The sequence below is a fragment of the Sciurus vulgaris genome, assembly GCF_902686455.1.
Source record: "Sciurus vulgaris genome assembly, chromosome: 12".
In the NCBI taxonomy this organism is placed as follows: domain Eukaryota; kingdom Metazoa; phylum Chordata; class Mammalia; order Rodentia; family Sciuridae; genus Sciurus; species Sciurus vulgaris.
Window position 1 is genome coordinate 72,313,190 of NC_136473.1, and position 12,954 is coordinate 72,326,143.

The window sequence follows — 12,954 nt, forward strand, 5'->3', positions numbered from 1 at the left end:
GACTGCCTGTTGTTTTTCTTATTCGTGTTGGTAGAATTAGTTTTCTTATTAAACTATAATACTAATAAAATAAAAATTTAAGAATTTTAAGAGAAAGCAAACAACAAGACAGCATTTTTAAAGATATTATGGAAGGTAGACAGAGAACAAAAGACCCCTTGAAGTCTAGTTCCGCATTCTATAGGTGACTAAATAAATCATTAGAAAAATAAACATATTCTCCCTGTCTCACTTTCAACTCCCCAATAACCTTAGGCCTTAATGTCTCAAGTAAGATAAATCTTTAAGTTTATTATTGTACACCTGTTGATAACATGAGGATCCCCTTTGGTTGTTTCAGGCTTGAAAACTTTTGCTCTTGGTTCATTGTTATTCTCTTCAACATTATCCTTATTAATTTTTGGTATTAACAAAATCCACATACATAATCTGCTCAATGTCTTGGTTTCTGTTTCTTCACCTCCTTCTACAAGTATCTTGTTCTTTTACTCACCTGCCATTTATTTCTTGATCTTAAATCCCCCAGTATCTTAATTTCTTTCATCCCACTCTGCTCATCCCTCCCTTTAATATTCCAATTCCAATAATCTTTCATTCTTGGGGTCCCTTAATTCACTTACAGAACTACTTTTAATACTGTCCCGTTTCTCCACTATATCTTCAATTGTCTCCTTTCCCAGGGTAAAATCCTATAGTAAATCATTATAATCATCCTTTTTGGTCCACCTTCAACTTCTTTGCTTACTCCCTTATACTTGCTTTGCTCAACCAACTCCCTAATTAACTCCAACTCTTTAAGTACCTGTACCTATACAGAAAATGTAACCATGTTGAGTGCTTACTTTCAATTCATGACTGAGAGCCTCAAGTTGACTCTTAGCACTTAATAATCATATTTCCCGGGTTCATTTACTCTTCTATTCTCTAAATGACTATTTGAGACTCCCTTATTTCCTCAAATTTCTACCACTCAAACCCTCACCCTTATTCTTAGTGGATGATCTTGATTTTTACTTCACTGAGAAAGTCATCAGGACAAAAGAAAACTTCTGTAAGTCTGACCAACCTCTCTCTCCACCTATTTGCACTATGCTTGTATATTTTTTCTCTCCAATCACTATGGATCAACTAAACCCTTCACGCTCCTCGCACAGGTCTAATCTTGTACTTGTGTATTAGTACCTCTTCATGCAAAGACTTTCAGCAAACTGCATTAATTTCCTCCCTCTCTCTGGGATCCTCCCAGTAACATGAAATGCTAAATTCCTATGAAAACAAAACAAATCAAACTACCAAATTTTAAAACCACTTCTTCCTCTGGCTACTTCAGCTGTTTCCTTCCTTAATAGCCAAACTCCTTGATATAGCTATGTATGTTTATAGTCTCCAAGTTCTTTTCTCCTCTTATCCTGAACAACATAAATCAGGCCACCAACATTTTACCAAAACCCCTCTCATTAAGTTTACCAAATAACCCCCACATTGCCAAATTCAAAAATTAGTTTTTAGGTTTCATCTCTTTGGTATGCCAGAATCATCTGACCAGGTTCATCTCTGTCCTCCTTTATTTATCTGGCTTCCAGGGCATAACACTCTCCTGATTTTTCCTTTCTTGGGTTGTGTCAGCCCAGTAGCCTTCAGTGATGTTTGTTACATCCCTGACTTCTAAACATTGGGGTGCTCCAAGGTTCAGACCTTCTCATCTCTTTTTTCTATTTGTAGGTATCTTTACCTATATCATCATGAATCCCAAATTTATAACTCTAGCCCTGAATTATAGAATTAAACATGTGACTGTCTCCTGAACATCTCCATTTAGATGTCTAATAATCATATCAAACAATATATCTAAATGTAACTTGAGCTTCCCTCCCCAAACTGCTCCTCCTGCAAGGATTCCTATCTAGGTTAAAGAAACTTCAGCTTTCCAGCATCTCAAGCAAAAACTCAGAAGTCATACTTGAAAATTCTCCCTTACATCTCCTACCTAATCCCTCAGCAAAGTCTTTTGGCCCTATTGTATAAATAAACCCAGAATTTGAAGACTTCTAATCATATCTTCTGCTACCACTGTGGTCCAAGACACCATTATCACTTCCCAGATTATTTTCAATAGCTTTTAAAATTAGCTTTCTGCTTTTACCCTGATCCCCTTACAATTAGTTTATTCTTAATACAGGAGCAAGAATGATGAAATTAAAAGTCACATCATGATACTCCTCTGCTCAAAACCCTCTTGGTAGTTTTTTGTCTGTTATAATAAAAGTCAAATTTCAAAAAGAACTTTTTCCTACAACTATTCTCTTCCCTCTTCTTTGACCACTCCAGTCATAGGGGCTATAGCCAAATTATTTCGTCTGCCTGGAATATCCTTGTCCAAAATATCCACATGGCTCACTACCTTGTTCCTTACTGAAATGTCATTCATTTGTTGAGACCTCCTTAACCACTTAATAGAAGAGGCTTAACAGCACACTTGGTCATTCTTTCTTTCCTGTTTTCCTTAGCACTTGTTGTTATGTGACTTAGTGCATATTTTACTTCTTTCTTATTCATTGCCTCTCATACTAATATGGAAGCTCTATCTATATTTTGGGGATTTTTTTGTTCATTGCTGACTCTTCAGCAACTGAAAACAGTGACCAGTACATAGTGGGTGTTCAATAAATATTTGTTGATTAAATTCACCAATGTATTCCAGAGTCTTGTGTAGATATAAACAAGAGTAGTGCTTGGACAGTATTTCTTGAAAACAAAAACAACAAATGCCAAGAAGATAGTGCTTTTCTTTAAAAACTGATCAAAACAAGAACATGGCTTACCATTATATGTTATAGGACTAAACAAATGAGATCATAAAAAACTTAGAAAATGAGTAATATACTTACCTAGGCCAGCTCTTGTCTCTTTCTTCTTCTGAGAGGCCCAACCCACTATGGTATGTTTATCTCCTGGTTTCTCCTCTAAGCCTCTGTTCAAGCGCCAGATTTTTAGTGTATTGTCATCAGAGCAGGTAGCAATCTGAGACCCAGGAAGGGAATGATGAATTTTCAATCAGAGATTTACAACAAAGTAAAAAACAGATGTGCCATAAGGGTTCATGATTGGAGATTTATTTTGTCTTCTGTGTAACAGGATATAGAAAATGATATTTAGAAGATCATATATTTCCATTCTTTGCTTTGAGGAATCATTCCAGATTTCCAAAGAAGCTAACTCTAGTTTCTTCTTTATATAATTTCTATTGATATGACATTCATTATCAATCATTTCTTTCCAAACATAAAACTCAACTCTAACAGGCTAATTTAAACTTGGTCTCATGAAGCTGATTAAGTCATTATCTTTACCACCTTCTATGTTACTATGAAATATGTAATTAAGATACTCCTTTCACTCTCTTTGTTAAATGATGGATCAGTGCATGTCACTAACATTCAGTTTCTGCAATTTTCATCTAAATTCTGTATGTTCTGCCTTATTACTAAAGTAATGTGACCATTTCCAAGATCATAGTTGGCTCACAACTCTAGTGGGCCATGACAAGTACAATGAAACCATTCCTTTGAGATCCTTTTTCAGATAGGTAAAGGAGCAATCTGGGAAAACAACAAGTTCACTAGGCTGAAAGAAGTTAAAAATAACCTTTGCCCCTTTAAAAATATCTGACCATTTCTGATGTTGGTCCCAAGCCTTTTATGGCAGAGAAAGTCCAGCTTGAAGAGCTTGTGGCAAATGGCCACTGGTACCAGAGCTGTTCCCCAGCATTTGTTTATGTAATTTCTCTATTTCAGTCACTAAAGAGAGAGAAAAAAGAACACACGTTCTCTTAAGTCCTGGCCCCCAAGAGACTGGCAACTTTTTCCTTTCCTTTCTGGGAGGCCAAAAGAAGACACACATATTTAACTGCTCAACAAGAAATACTCAGAATCCCATTACTCTATATTAATAACAAAAATACTTATTTACAAAGTACCTATTGTATGTCCAATAATTTACATTCTTTATTTTATTTAAGACTTGAACTCAAATAATCTCATCCACAAAATGGAAATAAAGTTATTTGCTCAAAGTACCACAATTAAATGGCAGAGTTGGAATTTAAATCCATTTTCTCCTATCTCTAGAACATTAAAAAAGCAAAAACAAAAAAAATAAAAAATAAAAAACATATTTTACCTCCCTAATTCTAGGTTTATGACAAAATTATTTTTAAAAACTTTTTAAAAAGATGGTCAAGAGATTGTACGAGTAATCAGCCTTGCTATTTCCTTTTGAGTCTTTTCTCACAGGAAATAAGGATAATATGTGATGGTTAAAAAAAGATGACATAATTAACTGATAATTAAAAGAACCATTCTTCTTAGTAAGATCCATGAAGATGCAATACCCCATATTAAAGGAGATCATTTACTGAAAATTCAGAGGGGAAAAAAAAAGTCATTGGGATGTAATTATGGATGATTAATGAGTAAAAATCAACACACAACAACAACCAACTGTCATGAAGCTGACATAGAAATGGTAACTTGGATAGGAAAATGAAAAGAAATCCACAGCAGTATTAGAAAGCTATCAGAGATGCCATGAATAGACCAGACCATGGGAAGTTTCTGGATGATAAAACAAAAACAAAAACAGATGGGAACAATAGGCAACAAAAGCCTCAAAATGTCATACACAAAAGGGGAGACCTCTGCAGAAGTGAGATTTCCTGTAAAACACAGACTAGCCCAAAGATCAGAGGCAACGGGGGTTGGGAGAATGAGTACAATTTGGGCTATGATTATATAAAATCATATATATATGATTTTTATATATATATATACACACACACACACACATATATAATTTGTTTTTATTTCTGGTCTTTATAGTTTATTTGGTTTGTTTTTAAGTATAATATATTCACTAAAAAATTAAAAGATGGGTGTATGAAAATTTTCTTTCTAAAATGTTTCAAATATTTCAGATGTACTTTTATTTCAGTTTCCATAGACAGCCTAACATGGTAAGGTTTCCCAGTGACCACTGTATGTGAAAAAACAAATTGGACTGAGAAGAATAGTCATGATGTTACCTTTAACATGTAAAAAGTAAGACTAGTTCTCACCTTAGTTTTATCACCTTAGATTTTTAGATACAATTTTAACTAAGCTTAAAAAACTTTATTCTATACTTAGAGGAGTGACTGGGAAATTAGAAATCCATCCTTATTCCTTAGTGCATAATGATTTCTTTGTTGGTACAAAAAAGCCGAATATGTAATGTTGATATTGATCCTGGATGACCTCTACATCTTTTAAGCCTCTAAAGAGAAGTTTGTATCACTTTCCAACAAACCTTGGGAAAACTATAAACTATGATTTACTTTTTAAAACCAATTAGAAATTTGTTCACAAACCTTTGTAAAGTCAGATGGACACCAGCACACAGATGTGACCTCTTGAGAATGACCCAGTAGTACAGTAGGAGGATGCCAGGGTGTGGATACCTAGTCCAATCAAAAAAGAAACAAATCAGTGGAGCAGTGATAAGGTTTATCTTACAGAACCTTAGAATTGTTACCAAAGGCCCTTAGTTCTGTTGGGTTATAGTTAAGGTAAAAAAAAAAGAGTTACAATACAGTAGTTCTATCACTGATCTGAGAAAATACAATGAAAATAGTCAAAACATATAACGAATATGTGTTTAGATATCAGGATGGTTCTTACTTCAAAGCAGGACTATCTAGCTATATACAAAGATCCAAGACTGGCATTGTTCCTTATCCCTTAGCTGGTAAACTTTCTGGGAGGATGAGGTTCATTTACTAGGCAGTGCATTTCAAGTAGACAACTTAGTCATGTTTTTACATAGCCTGGATATTTCAGATCTTCCCTAGTCAACAACTTACAGGAATATTAAATTAACTATGAATCCTGAAGGTACCTGAAATATGCTACTAGCAATCTTGGGACAAGAGGATACTCTCTCTTCCAAAGGAAGTCTCACTTTTACCAAAATCCAAAGTTAAACCCCTTTATTTTGAGTTGGAAAACCTTCATTTTGAAGGGATAAACTATATTTTATGGTACTTCGTAGAAAAATAATTTTCCTCCAAAATATTATTTCAGCTAATTTGAATTTTGATATATCTTAATGCATAAAAAAGGGTCACAGCTGGGTGTGGAGCACATACCTTTAATCCCAGCTACTCAAGAGGCTGAGGCAGGAGCATAGAAAGTTCAAGACCAAAAAAAAAAAAAAAGAGTTCAAGACCAGCCTCAGCAAACTAGAAAGCTTCAGTCTCAAAAGTAAAATTAAAAAGGCGCTGGAGGTGTATTCCAGTGGAAGAGTACTTGCCTAGCATGCATGATGCCCACGGTTCAATTCCCAGTACTGGGGTGGGGGTGGTGGGGAGAAGGCTTTACTGCACATGTGACTACATATTTTTCATCACTGGATGCCACCAGTGATGTGCATTTTACAGCATCATAAGGCTGATTCATTTCAGAGCTGTCAATACCTTTTAGAAGCCTCAGAATTAATCAGTGCAATAATTAGTACAAACTCACATAACTAACGTTAGCACATGTGTTTGAAAAAAGCAAGAGGGTTGGAGCTGAGAAAAGTTACTTTTTTTTTTTTTGAGGCTCTGAATTATGGCTCATTTTTATAAAGAAAGTGAAGGCAACTCTGGAAAGAATTATTTGTGAGAATGATTAAATTTAGTAGATTCTTCAGATTATACTTAAGAGATCTGACATTGATTTATAAAGTTATCTAACTCAATTATTACTACTCCTTTCTTGGGTTACATGGCACATACATACAAAATGAATCAGAAAGCAAAAGAAGACAAAGAATAGTCTAATTTGCCCTGCTGAGTTAATTAAAAGTTTAACAGAAAAGGAAGCTTTTCCTGTATCTACAAAGATTTTATTACCAACTTCTACAAAGCCACAGAGACAATGTCAATATTCCATAGGATTACATATTTTAGAAAGGACTTTTAAATAGCCTTTAATATCTCAGTAGTTATAGAAATTATCCTTCCTCTTCCATTTGGAAGGCCCTAGTCCACTATGTTTCTCTTTACTCAAAGCCCAAACAGGTCTGGTAGCAGTAAGTTATAAGGGAAAGAAAATCCTCAAGTACTTTTAAACATCCCAGGTAGGAATACATTATTCTCCTCCATTGACTTACCATGCTTATTGCCTCTAGCTTTTCATTTCATGACTCACCCTTCCTTAGTTTCATAATACCTAGAAGAATCTAGGTGTTATGTACACAAAGAATTAAAATAAGTTTCAAGAAACATGTATTAAAAGTTTACAGAAAAATCAATTACCAAATACCTGCCAACAGAATGTATGTACATTTTTTATATAATAGGGCTTCAAAGAAAAAAGAGACCTTTGGATAAATTTTTACAATTTGATAAGGTAATCAGCATTTGTTGATTGAATGCCATAAGCCAGGTATTTTTACATAGCATGAAATGTAGGGGGTTGGGTATGTGGCTCAGTGGCAGAGTGCTTGCCTGGTGTGAGTGAGGCCCTGGATTCTATCCCCAGCACCACAAAAGTGTGTGAAGGTTTCTCAAAAAGTTAAATAGCACTAAATATCATTTGAGCTGGCAATTCTACTCTTAGGTATATAACCGTAGAACTGAAAACATGCTCAAATGATAACTTACACACATATGTTCACAGCAACTTTAATTATGAAGTAAAAAAGTGGGAATAATTCAAACGGCCATTAACTGATAAACAGAGGAACAAAAATGATTTATCTAAACAATGGAATATTATTAAACCATAAAACGAATTAAGTACTATCAATGCTACAACATTGTTGAACCTAGATAACATTATGCCAAGTTAAAGAAGTCAGGGACAAAATGCCACATATTGTGTGATTCCATTTACATGAAATGTCCAAAATAGGCACACATCTATAGAGTCAGAATGTAGCTTAGCAGTTGTTGGGGGAAAGGGAGAATGGACAATGATTATTAAAGGATATGGGGAATATGGGATTTCTTTCTAGTGTGATCAATATTTAGGAATTTGATGATGGTCATACAACCATGTGATTATAATAATAATTTCTGTACCCTTTACCATGTCATGGGCTGAAATGAGAAACTAGTCTCTAGTAAGTTTTTATGAATTTTAGTAATGAGTGCTTTGAAAGTTTAGGACTTTCCTTAGTACTTGGTGACTACTTCAGAGAAGATTTATTTTTCCTAATGAAACTCAGGTGGCTTTTATGTTCTTCACTTTCTTTCAATTAGGTTTTTATTTATTATCACTTTATTATAATTATATTCTAATCATATTTAATTTTTAAAAAAGTCTCCCTTTCCTTTTAAGTAGGCATCTATTACATCCATGAAACATTCATATCTAAGCATTATCGGTTGGTTAAACACAGAAAACCGTCTTCTTTTATACAGTCCACATTTTACAAAATAAAGACTTTAAGGAATCAGAATTTCGAGGCATCTAGGAATAAATGGCTTTAATCTTCAGAACTCATAAAGCATTTAAAAAAATTTTTTTAGTGGCCAATAAACCTTTATTTTATTCACATGCAGTGCTGAGAATCGAACCCGCTGCCTCACACATGCTAAGCAAGTGCTCCACCACTAAGCCACAACTCCGGCCCCTCATAAAGCATTTTATATACTTAAACACACCAAATAAGATCAGCACTTCTCCTCACAAAATCTTACTCTGTCCAGTCGGAAACCAAATCTAATCTTTATTTCTGCCATGAGATCATTTACACTTCCTAAAGTGTCAGGCTCAATGTTTCGCCAGTCAGCGGAAGAATGGCTGCGCCAAATCAGTTTATTTATAACTACTTCAATACTATTCAGGGGCTATATCAGAAACGAACTAGGGAAGAGTGGGTAGGAGTGGGGGTGGAATAATGGGTAGGAAATTAAAAAGAAACGTAGAATGCCAAATCTTCTTAAGTTTTAGGTATCAGTTTCAGACAGTCTAAATATATTATACCTCTCCTTTCTGGGCAGCAGTGAGGATTAGAATGCCATTCTCTTCTGTCTTAAGATATAAAACTCCTTTCCTTTACTGTTTTCTTGTACCCATGGGTTTTTTAACACAGAAAATTCTAACACTTAAAATTCTGGGGTTGGGGCTGTGGCTCAGTGGTGGAGTGCTTGCCTTGCACGTGTGGGGCACTGGGTTTGATCCTTAGCACCACATAAAAATAAAAAAGTAAAATAAAGGTATTGTGTACATCTACAACTAAAGAAAAAAAAAAAAAAAAAAAGAATTCTGACAAACAACATAGCAGAGACGTAAGATTAACCCGACAGCCTGGTTACTCAGATTGCATGGAACTGCTTAACATTATTGCTCCCCACCCCCCGCTTTTTTTTATCATGGAAAAGAGAAACTGAGCCACCACTAGGCAAATTCAATTTTAGGAGCAGAAAGCTTGCCAGGATCTCAAATATCAGGGCCTGTACACTGAGTTATGTGTGGACAGGCAGAAGAACATCACGTCTGAACCACGTCATTCAGAGGTGACATGTGACCCAGCCTAGGAATTCAGAAAGGGTCACCCATGTATGTGGTGGCCACTGACTGGATGTCTGAAAATGGGTTAGAAACAACAGTCAAGTATCTTTGGTGTGTGTTTGTCTTTATAGGGAAAAATAATCCCCTCAACTCTCATTCACTAAAACAAAATTTTAAAAAGGCCTTGTGCTAGAGAAGAGTGCTACAGGAAAAAAAGTATACACTTGCATACATGACACATAATTATAAACAATTATGTATATATATCATTTAAAAACTTATCTAAAATTATTTAAAAAGTATGACCAGTACACAGGTTTTTTTTTTTCCATAATCCTTTATTATGATTTTTCTTATATTTGAAATTTCAGTTGGCTTTTTTCTTTTCAGGAAGAAACTTAAAACAATACAGACTTGTAGTAGAAAGAAAATTCTCCAGTTAAGTTGGGATTCAAAGTAAAGAAGGAACTGTAGGTAAGACTGAAAGAAGGAGAAAGGGAAAAAAGCAAACTAAGTTTAAGATCAAATTTGAAACTCAAACTTTAAAATACCAGATAAAAACGTTAATACAAGTGACACATATTGATAAAGTTTAAAGCTCAAGAAATAATAGAGAGGAAACTAGGTAAAAACTACTTTCATAAGATGTTTATACTTCATAAGCAAATTTTCATTTAATAATACAACAATACAAAGAAATGTGCTTATAGAAGGAGGCAGGCCCAACACGAGAGTATCTTGGATAGAACAATATCACCACCTTGTGACAATTTAGGATATTGTTACTAAAACCTTTTAAGAAGTTAGTGTTACATTTTTACAACTCTAGGTATAGAAAAATCACTTTTTTGGTACTTTCCTCCAGGGCTTTTTCTCTATGAGGCTTCAAGCAACCACCCTTTAAATTCTTAGCTTACAATGGTCACTTTAGAATTACTTTTATTTAAAAAGTTAAAAAATAAAAGTATGAATTTAATAGGTCACAATGGGAAATCTGTAAACTTGAAAAAAAATTAGATAATACTATTAAATATAGAAAACACTGATAAAGTAGCCACATCTATTTTAACAGCCTGAAGGATAGTTATTTATAAAAAGAAAGAATAAAGAATACAATTATTATGCAAATATTTTTGAGTGACTGTTCTGTATAAGGATCTTAAAAATAAAAATATTGCATATTGCAGGAGAGTTTGAAAACAAGAAGAAAGTCAATACAGCCTGTTTTCTAGGAAGCATGACAAAATTAAGGTTCTTACTACTTTTCTGAATTCTCAGATTCTTGATAATCTACGAAAGAGAAGACATGGGCTGTCACTTTCTGATAAACTACAGCTATAAATAAAAGTGCATAAATTTCTAATAGAGTGAGGTTTCAGCTGTATTAAATGCCAAGAAGTAACTTTTATTCAAATTTAATATACTGAAGAAAGAGGCAGGCCCAACATGATACCAAATATCTGATGCAGAAAATTAATAGTATGTGTTTACCTTAAACTTAACCTCCTATTGGAAAGAAAAAAATATTCTCAAGAACAATTCAGTCTCACATTTGAGGGGGATGTTTGGCAACTTACCTTCCAGATGTAGGCAGCTTCATCACTTGAGCCACTGACTAAGAACTGGTCATCAGGACTGAGACTTGATTTTACATAAAAGGTAGAGTTCTGGTGTCCATTGAAGATAGCCACTGTCAGAGGAAATAAACAAATTACTTGGTTTTTGTTATTTCCAGTGTTCAAATGAATGATATAGTCTAACAATTTTATTCCTTTATTGACTACTGAAGCAGATGGCCAAGCTTTATTCACCAAATAACAGGGAAATGAACATTGGCAAAAAAGAAAAAAGAAACCACAGGCTTTATGTTAGACCCAACCTCATGAACTCAGCTGCATTTGGCAGGAACTAGCTATGCCACATGAGGAAAATGTGATGAAAAGCATTCTTTAAGAGAAAAGGGTACAGGTAATGTCCAATCTTATAGTAAAATAAATACTGGACCCTTTCTCCTTTCCCCAAGATAGTGCTTTTTTCCATTGCATGATACATTGGTCTTACTTCTTAAGACTTCAAGATTCTTGAGGGTACATTTCACATCTTCTTTTCTTTCTAAACTTTATAGTGCTTTGAACAGAATAGATCCTCCAATAGTTGTTCCATGAATAGATAAAAATCAGTGAACTCTGGCTAAAACTTATTGTTGGCTTATCTTAGTCGTATCATTTTTTTTTAATCCAGCACTTTAAACATGCTGAACAACAGTAGAAATAGCTAGTGGGGTAAATTTCTAAGCTCATATGTACGACACTAGGCTGGGTTAAGCCTACAGTTTAGACTTCTCATTATCCACGGCAAAAGAGGAAGTATTGTTTCTTGTACAATTTATTTGTGACAGGTTCTTTTAGCCTAAGAAAGACAAAACCTTAGGTCTCTGACACCTGAATACCACCAAGAAGTACAAGAGAAAAATCTCATTTATGGGAGAATTTTAGGAAATATTTAGGCAGAAAAAAATCTTAATTATTCATCTTCAACTCTTAAACTGTGCTTGGCAAACTGTAGACTAAATTTCCTATTAAACCTATAAGTACTTATTGCCCTCTACTGGTCTAAGAAAGGCTGGTATGAAGTACAATGTAAATGTTTCAGTCTTGCTAAAAACCCTTCTAAAACCTATATTGGCCTTAATTAACTCAATTTTGTCTTTCTTTAATGATTTGGGCTCCTAACATGATTCACAGTCATCCTATGGACATCACTTAGTATATATAATACTGTAAGTAAAACATTTGATAGATATACGTTAAGTCCAGTACCTTCCTAAAGTTTTCAAAAAGGCAAATAATTACCAGATATTACACCTGTATGCATATTAATGTGTGTGCACACAGAGCCATCATTCATTTCTAAGGAACAAATCAATCGAGCTACTACCTACCTATCTTAGAAAAAATAAAATTATTTTAGAATCACAAAAAAAGATTACCAAATTATTAGCAAAGTGTTTAATGGCAGAGGGAAAAAACTGAACTCAAGGTCTCTTTATTGTCAACTATAAGGAAAATTATTTAAAAGATCTCTTATACATCTGATAATATAATCGGGATGATGTTTTATCTTCAGAGGAAAGATTTTTTAAAGCCTATTTTATATGACTGATTAAATTAACTGTTATTCAAGTTCTTAATTAAGGAAAACAGCAAAATCTGTTATCTCTTCCATTTTCCAAATTCTCTTGCTCTTGTTTTAAGAACACTGGACCTAATCCAAGAAATTGGAAATCCCAAATATGATGCTGCCACAGATATGACAGTCCTAACAAGATCACTTAGGGAAATCTTTGGAAACTTCTCTAAGATCATAGCTAAAATAACCTAAGTTCTGTACTATTTTGAGATTTCTTGTCTATTAGTAT

At 34.1% G+C, this 12,954-nt stretch overlaps 1 protein-coding gene across 1 annotated transcript in view; it reads right to left on the reverse strand.

The window, feature by feature from the left end:
• DTL (denticleless E3 ubiquitin protein ligase homolog) overlaps positions 1-12,954 on the reverse strand; it is a 41,762-nt gene that overhangs the window by 10,079 nt on the left and 18,729 nt on the right. Inside the window, exons 11-13 of the mRNA XM_079107131.1 lie at positions 11,114-11,226; positions 5,405-5,494; positions 2,889-3,021 (exon numbers count right to left, since the gene is read on the reverse strand). Coding sequence (XP_078963257.1) covers positions 2,889-3,021; positions 5,405-5,494; positions 11,114-11,226 — 336 coding nt within the window. The remainder of the gene's footprint in view (positions 1-2,888; positions 3,022-5,404; positions 5,495-11,113; positions 11,227-12,954) is intronic.